The sequence below is a fragment of the Clupea harengus genome, chromosome 10 (assembly GCF_900700415.2).
Source record: "Clupea harengus chromosome 10, Ch_v2.0.2, whole genome shotgun sequence".
Taxonomy (NCBI): Eukaryota; Metazoa; Chordata; class Actinopteri; order Clupeiformes; family Clupeidae; genus Clupea; species Clupea harengus.
The window spans coordinates 739,626-752,500 of NC_045161.1; the positions used below are offsets into that span (position 1 = coordinate 739,626).

General features: G+C 41.0%; 1 protein-coding gene across 1 annotated transcript in view; it reads left to right on the forward strand.

The window, feature by feature from the left end:
- LOC105908720 (acyl-CoA-binding domain-containing protein 6) overlaps positions 1 to 12,875 on the forward strand; it is a 54,948-nt gene that overhangs the window by 14,108 nt on the left and 27,965 nt on the right. Inside the window, exons 3-4 of the mRNA XM_012837283.3 lie at positions 6,174 to 6,270; positions 12,060 to 12,142. Of these exons, the coding sequence (XP_012692737.1) occupies positions 6,174 to 6,270; positions 12,060 to 12,142 (180 nt within the window). The remainder of the gene's footprint in view (positions 1 to 6,173; positions 6,271 to 12,059; positions 12,143 to 12,875) is intronic.

Genomic DNA, 12,875 nt, shown 5'->3' on the forward strand with positions numbered 1-12,875 from the left:
TATGAAAGTATTTGTTCGGTGAATTAGCACGTTCTGTCCAAACAGTCGCAGTCAACGTTTTTGTCAACACTGGCACCACATAAGTATCGTAATTTGAACGTCCTTATACGTTTTTAAGGAGGGGTTGTAAAGGTACTCATATCTTCGGACCTCTTCTGTTATGTTTGTTCATAGTCAACAAGAATAAGCTTGTGAGACAGTCTGCAGGATATTCATAAAGTATGTTAGTATGTACAGTTGAGACAACGTATCGTCTCTTTCGTCTTCCGGGTCACGACCTGGCAGGGAGGGAGGGAGGAGGGCGGCGGGATCTCAAGCATGCGCAAAGACGCAAAGTCCAGTTCCTTATCCAATTCACCGTTACATGCCGCAATAGTCGAACTATCAACTGGATCGGATCGAGTTATCCAGGGGTGTTAGTCCGACTATGTGCGGTCCGACTACGATCCGACTAAGGTGCTTACATGAAACGGATAATGCGATTTCAGTCCGACTAAGGCAGTTATTCGAATCCATGTAACCACGGTCACTGTGCAGACAAAAACGACTTTTATATTAAAATGATAATAATTAAGGTTAAGATTTGATTGTATGAGACAGACAACACACAACAAAAGGCAATGTCAGGTGATCATACAAGCTGATCTTTCCTATGGTAATTTGTAGAGTTTAGAAAAATACAATTTATGTTCAAAAACACACACATTTCTTTTTTTACCCTATGAATCATAATCAAATTGTGAGATACCCACCTAATAAATGGTGTTCTGATGAAATGATTGAATTGAATGGGCAATGATGATGATCCCTTAACCTTGATATCTCTGGGTTTGGACATGCTATGGCTATGTTGTTTTTGAAACTGCTAAAAGACAAGTCACAAGCATGAAAAAAGCACCCTCATAATCCTTGAATAGTGTTCTTCAATTTCTAAATTTCCTTCGGGATTAATAAAGTATCCATCTATCTATCTTCAAATATAGTCATTCATTTAATGTATTTTTTTAGCTATGTGAGCAGTGCAAAACAAACAGCATGCCTATTGCAAATACAAAGAAGCGTTTGGTGACGCCCCCATTGTCAAGAAGAACCTTTCATATGATAAGGCTGTGGTAAACCAGTGGCTGTTATTGATTCCCCCCTCAACTCTTGCAAATGACAGCACATGTCTTGGTAGTTTTCAAATGAACCCAGAAGGTTTGGAACGACGAGTTCAATGAGTGGCGGAGAGAAGTAGTTTTACAAAGAAGTCCCTTTTAGTGATGAAAATATGGAAATAACATCTACAAATTGACCTAACGAAAGTGTGGCACTTTTGGTATAAGTGCTCTAGTGGACGTTCACTTAGGCCATGTTTACACGGAGCCTGGATTGCATTTTTGCATCCGGTACTTTTTTTTTATCGCGTATACACGGAGCAGTGTCAAGAAAAATTTTCGTCTACATGAGCGGATCGGATTGAATCCGCTGTAGTATATCTCCCAGGCCTGTTGGTGGCGCTGTAACAGTGCTACAGACAACTGGAGAAAACGGATAAAAAGACATGGAGCATGCGTATAAAGTGACAGAAGACAGAAGTCGAGATCCAACTAGCAACGTATAGCCTAGCCGCATAGCCTACATTTCATTTGCATAATAACAAATTATGGTGGTTAATAAAATCAGTGGTCAGAGCAGACTGTAGGTTAAGCGGAAAAATAATTGTATTTTGTATTGCTAATAACGAGTTTAGAACAGTGCAATAAAGCAATGTGCAACAAAGTGCAACATGACATGTCTGAGTTGTTTATATGTCTGTGCTTTATGGAATGGCTGAGTTTGAGCACGAGAGACCACAATGCAAGTGCTGTGGATCCTGGATGTTTCATGGTTTACAATTACTTCCAATTTCATGGTTTTATTACTAACAACAAATGTAGGCTATTGTTGAGGGCTTTGTCCTTCACGTACTGTACCTCTGAAGTAACGTTAACGCTAGCTCAGACATCCCAAGTCTCCCGGAAGTTCCGGGAGTCTCCCGCATATTGATAGCGACTCCCTGATGCCCGCAAATTACTTAAAATCTCCCGGAATCTAGAGCGAGCGAGCAAGACCGCACACGCGAGACAGACGTGCTCCAAACCGCGTTAGCATCTGTGCAGCGCGCGCCCGACAGAGAGGGAGAGGGACCTAGAGACTGTGCGTGTGTGTAGCAGTGTGAGTGTGTGCCTCATGAAGCATCCTGATTGGCCTGTTTCGGTAAGTCAACCAATCAATTTTCATTTTCTCTTCTCCCGAACCGAATTACCGGTAATCAGTTCAGTGTATCTAGGAACAGGAGCACCATGGCAGAGGGAGAGTACCCCAAAAAACGAAAATCAAAGACACATTTTACAACAGACTATACAAAGGTGTACCCCTGTCTTAGAAAAGTAAATCACAAAGACAGTCTTGCTCGCTGTACAATCTGTAACAGTGATTTCAGCATTGCCCATGGCGGGTTAAATGACTGTAAAAGACATGTTGAGGTGAGTTCAACAAGTTTCATTTCATGTGCATATTATTCAGGCCGGCTAGTTGCCAGGGCTACATGAAAACAACAAACTCCTTAGACCTGTTTAAAGTTGCAATAGAAAAAAAATAAAAGCAGTTAACATAAATAGTATAAGCAGCATATAAATAGTAAAAGTAATCTACATATTTAAACATAATTAACAAAGAATTGCATAGGGCTGTAGCCTATAGAATGATATTATGCCTTTCTATCTTTTAGGGACCACAACTTGTTAGGGAGCGCAGGGAAATAGGCCTAGGCCTACATGTAGGCCTGCATGTCATGGGGGGGGGGGGGGATGGTTTCGGGATACCTCCCTGAAATGACTTTTTGCAGGTTGGGATGTCTACTAGCTAGTAGGCTACGCAAGCAGCTATCGTTGTCAGACTAACTAAATGGTTGCTATCATTAGTGCCCTTCAGTTGTGTGTGTGTGTCTGTGTGTGAGTGTGCATGCGAGCACATTTGTAACCGGTAGAATGAGCAGAAATATAGGTAAAACCTATTTAAAGAACTGTGGCTTGTGTTGGGCCATTATCATGCCATGTAGTGGTAGCAAATTACCTACTAGCATTAAGCTAGCTAGCAGAGCTATATGAAGGCAATAAAAGAACACCAGAGGGCAATATGTACCGGTAGGTAAGAGCTGGATTCAATTTTCGCTGCTCTACAAAAATGCTCGGAAAAACCAAGGACCACGTCAGAGCTGCAGTTGATTTAAACTAGAAATTTGAGAATAGGACATTGCTGGATGACTGTGCATGTTGTAAACAGTCAGACACAGTGAAACGGTGTGCAGAAACCTTGACGTATCTGCTTTCCCATATTGTCACGAGCAGCTTTCAGGGGGCCAGATGAGAGAGAACATTCGGCAAACAGAGTGAACCTCGGCCCCGGTCAGTCAGCAGAAAAACACAAACAGGGCTTTTGTACCTTCATGTAGTTGGCTTCCCATACGATCAGAAGATGAATATAAACATTTCAAAACATGTGTGAAATTAATTTTTATGAAAGAAGAAAGTTTTCTGTGTTTTTTGTTGAACTGAGCTCACTTTATCAAGTTTTAGGACTTAGATGAAGATATGATCACATTTGAGATCAAATGTATGCAGATATACAGACAGTTCTAAAGGGTTCACAAACTTACTAGCACCACTGTATCTAAATCTAATTGGAAGGCTGCAGGAAAGCGGGGAGCCATTTCTTCTTAAGGCCTACACTTTCTGTCCTCCTGTTTTGTGTAGGCCTATTGGGGGAGATTAGTGTCTGTTCTTTAGTTGACTGTTTTGATTAGGCCAATTGGGGGGATACGTTTCTGTTCTTTAGTTGACTGTTTTGATTAGGCCTATTGGGGGAGATACGTTTCTGTTCTTTAGTTGACTTTTGGTTTGTGAAATGTATTCCAATCAGTAGCTGTTTTTTCTACATAATATTACTTCAGCCCCTATCTGTACCCGCCCTTTCTTCTTTTTGTTTTGGGGGGTGGGGGGGAGTAACCTGGAATACTAGTAGAGTTCCCTAAACTTTGAGGGGAGGGACATAACATTAGCAACAGATTTAGCCTTGGTACTAAAGCCAGTTAACAATAATTAGAAGGAGCATGATCAAGGAGACTCACTCAACAAATTCCAAGCATTACATGAAATCTCTTTTATTCAGTTTGTTTCCAGCAACTTCACCAGAACATTCAAGTGTGTATTTGTGTAAAGTCACCATTCAACTGTGTATTTGTGCCATTTTTCTCACAGTGGAGCCCCCTAGCATTTCTGGGTCTGCAACTTTGTGCTTCATTTTCATTTTTAACCACCAGGTGCCACTATTCTCCACGTGTAGCAGCGTGCCCTCCCTGGATCAAACCCTAGACAAAATGCAACTGAACTCGAAATGATTTAACCACCTTAGCCCTCAAGACATTCTGGTGATTTACGGACAATTTAATGAAAATATATCAACTAACAAATGAATATACTGTAAAAAAAAAAGTATATGTTTGCTAATGTAAAATAAAGTTGAGTATTGTTCAAATGAGAAATCTTAAGTTTGTCAAAAAAATGATGTGCAAAATTATTCAAACTCCGAATTAGTCAAGAAAGCATTCTGTAACCTATACATATACAAGAGAGAAGTTTCTAGAAATGTATTTGGTGTGCAAGAGTTTATGACACCCCTGTGTTGGTGTCTTAGCCCACACCTCATGTGTACAAGCTTCAAGCTAATTGAGTGTTTTGACTGGATATAAGTCTGAGATACTCCAGGACATTCCAGGTTTGATCTCGGAGCTAGGCTTTAGTTGACTTTGGTGTGTATGTACAAACCCAAAGAGACCATGGTGCCAGTTGAGTGGTCAAGACTGCTTGTTCCCGCACCCCCAAAACAGGACCCACCCTCTGCCCTGCTTGAGCCTTCCCTCCATTATGCCAGACATATCATGTATCTGTGGAGCCCAACAGCTCCAGTTTATAATGTCATCATTTCATAAACAAATTACATGTTGCATTTTTAAATCAACGTTTTTAATGTTTATTGGTCTGGAGTGGAGTGAGGTGTCCAGTTCTGATGAGGTTCTGCTTTGTTCCCATGTCATCAGGTAATCCTGCGAGTCACACGCAGTAATACAAAACAGTTTCAGAAGCAGTAAAACAAAACAGTTTCAGAAGCAGTAAAACAAAACAGTTTCAGAAGCAGTAAAACAAAAGAGTTTCAGAAGCAGTAATACAAAAGAGTTTCAAAAGCAGTAAAACAAAACAGTTTCAGAAGCAGTAAAACAAAAGAGTTTCAGAAGCAGTAAAACAAAACAGTTTCAGAAGCAGTAATACAAAACAGTTTCAGAAGCAGTAAAACAAAAGAGTTTCAAACGCAGTAATACAAAAGAGTTTCAGAAGCAGTAAAACAAAAGAGTTTCAGAAGCAGTAATACAAAACAGTTTCAGAAGCAGTAAAACAAAAGAGTTTCAGAAGCAGTAAAACAAAAGAGTTTCAGAAGCAGTAAAACAAAAGAGTTTCAGAAGCAGTAATACAAAAGAGTTTCAGAAGCAGTAATACAAAAGAGTTTCAGAAGCAGAAGCAGTAATACAAAAGAGTTTCAGAAGCAGTAATACAAAACAGTTTCTTAGTCGTTCTGATCAAACATGTGATTCTAGTGTTCGAATGTTGTAAGCCTGGGTAGGGGTGCCCGGTGTATCGTGAGCTTTAAATCTCCATATAATGGGGCCAACTGTATTATTTGGAACTGTAAGCATTATGAAAGCCTTCCTGTGGTCTCTGTCTTTTAGGTTTTTGAGCTCTGGAAATTATATTTTTTGTTGTAAACTCGACTTGGTGTCTTCAAAATTGCAGAAATGTGTGCTTCATAATGTTTTACTGTTACTGACCGTGTTTACTAGGGTCTTGGCTAATGTATTTTCATCCTCATTAAATTGTACACAAATCAAGAGAAAGTCTTGAGGGTTAAAAGGCACTCTTCTGTGGCTGCAGTTAACTCACATTTATGATGGCAAATACTTGAAATATTTCTGGTTGTTGTGCTTACGTGGCTTTGTGGCTTTATTTTCTAAAATCATTATCATTGTATAGATTTTTTTGTTGGTGGAGGTGATTGTTATTGTTCTATGTGATTGGTATATTTATTGATTTGTGTTTCAGGCAGGCATGGAGGGCCCTGGAGGACATGAGTGTGGATCAAGCTATGCAAGAGTATGTCACAAAAGTGGATTCTCTGGACCCGGACAACAGTTGGAAGGTAAAGTATTGCTACAACATCAAGTTTAAACATGAACACTAAAATACACTAATGCATTTCCTATACACTTGTAAAGACAAAGCCCTTTCTACAATACACATTAAAGTGGTATTCTTTAGTGAAGTGTCATATTTGCAATTTTTTTTTTTTTAAATCACCTTTCAGTAAGCCATATCGCTGCTGCAAGGATAGTTAAGTCTGGCCATCAAATAAATCTCCTAGCTTTGTTACCCCCTGGCTATACCATGCTTTAAGCAGCTCTGACTGTGCTGAAAGGAACAGGGTTAGTACAGGGTTAGTACAGAGGTCCTTGACAGACTCAAAGTTATTCACACACAGAATTCCACAAAGGGCATTTGGACTGAGAGGATTCAATGTCAAGTCAAATTGAGGCTGGCTCATATTTGAGCTGATAATCTCACATTTGGCACGTCCTAAGCTTCCATCAGAAGCAACCACAAGGAAGATCACTTGACCTGATCAAATGTCTTCTCGGCATCAAAAGGAAGCACCAAGGACAGGGTCTTTTCAGCTGAACAATATTAATAATAATAATTAAGACCTTTGTCAGGTTTTTAATGGCACACACGACACACTGGAACACACACGTGCATATATGGAGGCGACACAGGACACACACACACACACACACACACACACACACGCAGGTAGGCCTGAGGTCGCGGTGAATTTATTTTCTGCTTTTTCCCATCCTGGGCCGTCCTTCCTCAAGGACCCCCCAGGAGAAGTGGGCAGCTTTGCAGCGCCCGGGGACCAAGTGAAGTGAACTGTCCATCTTTGGTCAGGGATGGACATGAGTTCTGTTATTTTGCATGTTTTTACTGTTGGGGTTCTTAGTGGAGGAAACCCCTTGTGAACACGGGGAGAACATGCAAACTCCACACAGAAAGGCCCGGGAGATAGCCCACCTGAGCACTGTGCACTCTGGGGAGGACCTGCCCCCCAGAGCCAACAGCGCCCCATGCGGGAATCGAACCCGTGACCTTCTTGCTGTGAGGCAGCAGTGCAAGCAGTGCAAGCAACTGAGCCACCGTGCCCCTTTAAGGAACCTTCTCATATAATCACAGGAGTTTATCCTAAATAAAAACCAGCCTGGTAAGGTAGCACTCATGGCTAGTATTTTAGAAAGCAGTTTTTGTTCAGAGTTAGGTGGGGCTATTGGTCTATAGGAGGGGTAACTCTCAGGGCACTTTCCGTTTGTAAGGATCAGAGGGAGATTGGCCTCGCTGCTCCCAAAGGATTGAGGGATTGTCAGTAGGTAGTGGGTTCATTGAAGAGAACATCTTGATTTCTGAGGCAAAATAGGAAGTGAAATGATGATCTTTGAGAAGAGCTGGCTGGAGTGTTCAGTGCCTTGACAGTGAAAAAGAGAATAAACCATGCATAAAGGATGTGCTCAGATGAGATGAGGCTACCCATGGTACAGGACAGCACCCAAAACATTTCTGATGAAGGGAAGAAACGGTAATCAATTCTAGGATAACTAGAACTATAAGCATGCTAGCTTGCCCTACAGGAGGAGATGCCAAGTGAAGGGACTGAGATGGCAGTTGAAATCTCCTCCCACAAAGGAGTTCTCAGCTGCTAGTTCAGCAAACTCTGCAAAGGCCTAAGAGAAAACATCAGGGGAATTCATAGTTTTCAGCCACGTGACTACGGTGGTGGCAATCAAGCATGTTCAAAGTGGCGCGGCATACGCTATTCCAGCCAATCAAGCATGTTCAAAGTGGCGCGGCATACGCTATTCCAGCCAATCAAGCATGTTGCTTCAGGAGCATGGAAGGGAGGGGTGGGTTTGATTGGCTGATGTCAAATATAAACAGCCTTTCACTAGGATTGAGGGCTGTACCTTTTAACAATGTTTGTGTTTTATTTGCCCACCTTAGCACACACTGAGCCTCCTCCTGTATCAACGGTCTGTATGCACTAAAACCATGCTGAGCACTTTTCTGTGCATAAAACTGTATTTATAGAAAGATGCTTAACGGAAAAACGTGCGTCCCTTTGTGGATGGTGTTGATGAGGTGTGCGCATTATAGATTGCAGATTGGCGACACCCTAGGAACTAATAGAGATGCAAGGAGGTGCATTTGATGCAAGGCGCTGATTGTTCCTTCTGTTGGCCTGATACTGTCCTAAATTGACTGTCAACATCGCCATCATCAGTCCAGAGGCCCCTATGTTCTAGCTATGTCAGGTTTCCCAGAGTAATCTGAAAAGTTGACTGCGCTCATATGAAATATATGAAATACAGACACCAACAGAGGATGAACAGTGTTGTAAATCGGAAAAAAATGTCCCATTAAATCAATACTCCACCATCACGCATACAAACACAAGGACAATTACCTGGTCTGAATGATTCATCCTTTGTTAAAATGGATGAATTTTTGTAATACATTTTGGTAAGAAACAAAATGTGTCCTTCGGTTTCTTTAGTATATTAGGCCTCATGTAACTTAACACAGAGGTGACCCCAGTTCATCTATGGGTGCGTGCCTTCCATAGTGCTTTACATGCTAATCCAGCCAATGCCAGATGTGTGTTGACCCATATAAGGATTATAAAGTGTGGGAGGGGATGTTAGACGTCTGCACATGATCTTCCGCTGACTAGACTCCCGCTCAGATTTAGAAAGATTGCGTGTGTACGTTGTGTTTGATAACGCGAAAAACCCTCAGTGTACAAAACTAGGGCCAATGATTTTCCGTTTAAAAAAAATGCATTTTCCGTTTCACATTTGGTGAATTCCGTTTTTTTTCCGTTTCAGCTCATTTTGTTCACCCTGAGGTAGATTGATGGCTTAAAATGAGTGAATAATATGTGCCCTTCTTAGATTGTTGTTTGCCAGCCATCAACAGAACAGAAGACTAAACATTTTTTGTTTTAAATGCGATTGGGAAGACGAGCGCGTGAATGTGACTGAATGTGGCTTTAGCGGAAATCTGTGGGTCAACCGTTGAAAAGGGGGGCGTGGCCGGAGCAGAGTTCAGCGCAGACGTGACATTTTCTCAGTGGTTTTGTTCTTTAATTAATGTTTGTTCATCGTTGCAATCGTTGTTGTGTTTATTTGAAAGAAATATAGCCTTGCAGCCCAAAATACAGGGGAATTTGGGCGATTTGTATGAACAAAATGATGTTTCCGTTTCAAAGTGTTCATTCCGCGAATTCCGTCCGTTTTCCGTTATCGCGGAAAATCATTGGCCCTACAAAACATTTGAATGTGTGTAAACATGGTTATATACATATGGCCCACTATGCTTCCTTTACTGCATTTGGTTGTTAATGGTGCCAGGGTGCTTGGCCCCATCGTTGCTGTTTGTAGCTGTATTTTATGAGTAATGCAGTATTTCTATGGCATGAAAGTTGAGTCAGGCTTGTCCTCTCTGAGCTTTTGTCTTTTCTGCCCCCCTCCCTGAACCTCTCTTTCATTGTCCTTTGCCTCACACAATGTGAGTGTCAGCATTCATCCCAGCAGTGCAGACCACAGTGACATGTGTCTTTCTCTCCTCACAGAAGCATTAGCGTGTGTGCTGATGCAAGGACAAACGAGCATACATACATGGAGAGGGAAAAGGGCTTTGGAGCAGCTTAGAAAAACCCTTCTGAAAAGAAGATGATTGTATTATTTCACAGAGAGGATAAATATTGTCTCCATATGTACAGGACTGAGGAATAAGGTCTGGCACATGCCATTTATTTGGCAGTTTTTGAATAGGCCTCTTCTGCTGCTGCTTGAATACAATTTAAGGGGCTCCGCTAAATAGATACAAATACTTATATTAAACAAAGTCAGCAAAAAGCGGACGTTTTTTTTCTGTTCTGCTCTGCCACAATTACTATCTTCAATGACAACAGTATTCACATGTTGTATTCAAGAAATGCATTGGCATAAAGCACTTTGTTGAAACCGTTTTTGTACACGGCCATGGACAGCTGTCCTAATACATTCGTTTTGAATTGCAACACGAATGCAAATTGGGTGGTTGGGGAGGATTAATGATGTGATCAGGTGATGCAAGAATGTCTTCCTACCTCTCTCTGGCTTTTTTTTCTCTCCTTTTCTATGTGTGACAAGCCACACTGGTTCAACTGTTTGTTTTTTGGGAACCCACATGAGATCTCTCTTCAAAAGTGTTGTCCTTGAAAATGGAATGGGCCTGTAAATGCAGTGTTAGGGACGGACTGCGTTCTTGCTAGCAGCATGAAACTGGCTCATCAAATATGTAAGCAAAGGCAGTTAGCCAAAGTTAATGAAACAACTCGGAGGTTTAGGAACTATTCAGGGGGTTAAACGTATTAATAAGGTTCATCTTAAATAGTTATCTATTTACTATCAAATTGCACATCCCCATGGATCATGAACAGAATTGTATCATAACAAATCTGCTTTATTCACATATTGCATACATGAGAGGCGTAAGCATGGCATACATGAAAATGCACTACACTTATAGGCAACTGTCATTGCGATCCTACACCGAGATTACAACATAGGCTTATTAATAAGATTGATAGACTGGGAACAATGTCTGGCAAACATAAGTGATTGTTCAGTTAATGTCCGACATAACTTGATACAGTTTAAGACACTACACCGGTTGTACTATTGCAGGACCAAGATACATAAGTTTGACCCATCGACATCCCCACTTTGTAACAGATGTAAGATTTCTGAAGGAACACTTGCTCATACTCTTTGGTCTTGTACAAAGTTGTCATCTTACTGGTTTGATATTTTCCAATGCTTCTCTAAAGCCTTTAAGAAGAATTTGAAACCAGATCCATTGGTTGCGATCTTAGGAGGGACAGGGGCTCTACTTTTGGCTCAAGCTGTTTCTTTAGGTATGGTTGTGGAAAAAATGATTCTGCTTATGTGGAAAAATGACTCAGCACCAAGTTATGAAATGTGGCTAAGAGAAATGGGGAATGTACCTAGCCTCGAAAAGATCAGATATCACAACAATGATAAACTGAAATACAATAATAAGATCTGGGACCCTCTACTGTTGTACATAAAGGGCCATGATTGACACCTAATACTGTAAACCCCGATCAATGTTTTCTTTTGGATGTTTCTTTTTTATTTTATATACTCTGTATTGAACTACATTATATTCATGACCGTGATGACTGTTTTGTAAATATGTGCTATGTTCAGTCCATAACAAGAAGGAAAATAAAAAATATATATATATAAAAAAAAAAATAAGATTGATAGACAAATGGTGTAAAACCAAAGTAGCCCATTTCCTTGTTAAACTTAATTCATGTCATATTAACATGTTTGATGACATAGTAACCTCTGGAAAGAATGACTGTAATCATAATAATATAATGACTCGAGAACCAGCAGTTCCAGGAATATGAAGACGGTTCTTCCCTGGAGTAGGTGCTTTGAGGTTCAGGCTTCATGAGTTCCTGCAGTGGGAACAGGCCTTTTGTTTACACTGGTGAAAAGAGCAGTGTTCATAGAATTTTTCTTTCTGTCACTTTGTTTTGATGATTTATTTTAGTTTTAAAAACGATTTATTTTTATAGTCTAAATCTTGACTGATTTGGATCATTAATTGTCCCTGGTAAAATGTTGGACCCAAAAAATCTAAAAATAGGGCCCTTGTGGAAAAATCTCAGTTTCCCTTTAAAGAAGGGTGTGTGAATGTCTAGATCCATCATGGATGGATTTATTGTGTAGTGTTAATGAAGCGTGCTGCACTGTGTATTGTTTGTTTGTATGTTTATCTTGTTTATGTTTTTCTCTGCTGTAGTCTTCTGAAAGGAGGGGTTCAGAACGAAGGACAACGTTTGGTGGCCCCGCAGTCAGCTCACTTTACCAAGAGGAGATGATAAGGTAACAGACCAGAACCACTCCGAGTCAACCTAGTCCTTGTGCCCTCGTTTTAGTGCTTTTCTTCCCCCTAGGTGTGAACAATATCACAAGAGATAATGTGATCGATGCGTGAGATGCAGATTTATGGTGATAAGTTCAGACCAAAACCTGGCGAAGCAAGCAGTCACTTTGCTAAATTCTCATTTTAAGAAATTGAAATGAACAGTATTAGTATGCATGTGTAAGGAGAGGTGCCCCGTGAGGATTCATGCTGTAATTACATTTTTTGGTCATCACATTGGGAAATGACAGGCGGCAGCAGCAGTGTGATCCCTTGGTGATGGAGTCATGTCTAGTTAGAGCTGCCACAGATACCCCTCGTGGGGGAGAAATAAAAGAAGCAATTAACACACCATTTAATCACCACCAACACACACACACACACACACACACACACACACACACACACAGTCAGACACACACAGACAGATAGACAGAAATACAGACAGAGACACACAGTCTCTCTCATCCATCAGACATCTAGTATCAGACCAAACCAAAACTGTTTCATTCACTGGTTCGCTGAATTCCAATTTACCATTCCACCCCCCCCCCCCCCCCCCCCCCCCCCCCCCACACACACACACACACACACACACACACTCCTACCCCCTCCCGCACCACTGTAATGACTTCTCTTTCCCATTTCAACAACGCTTCCAGTTTAGCATTTGATTCCAGCAGGCCATTTGCA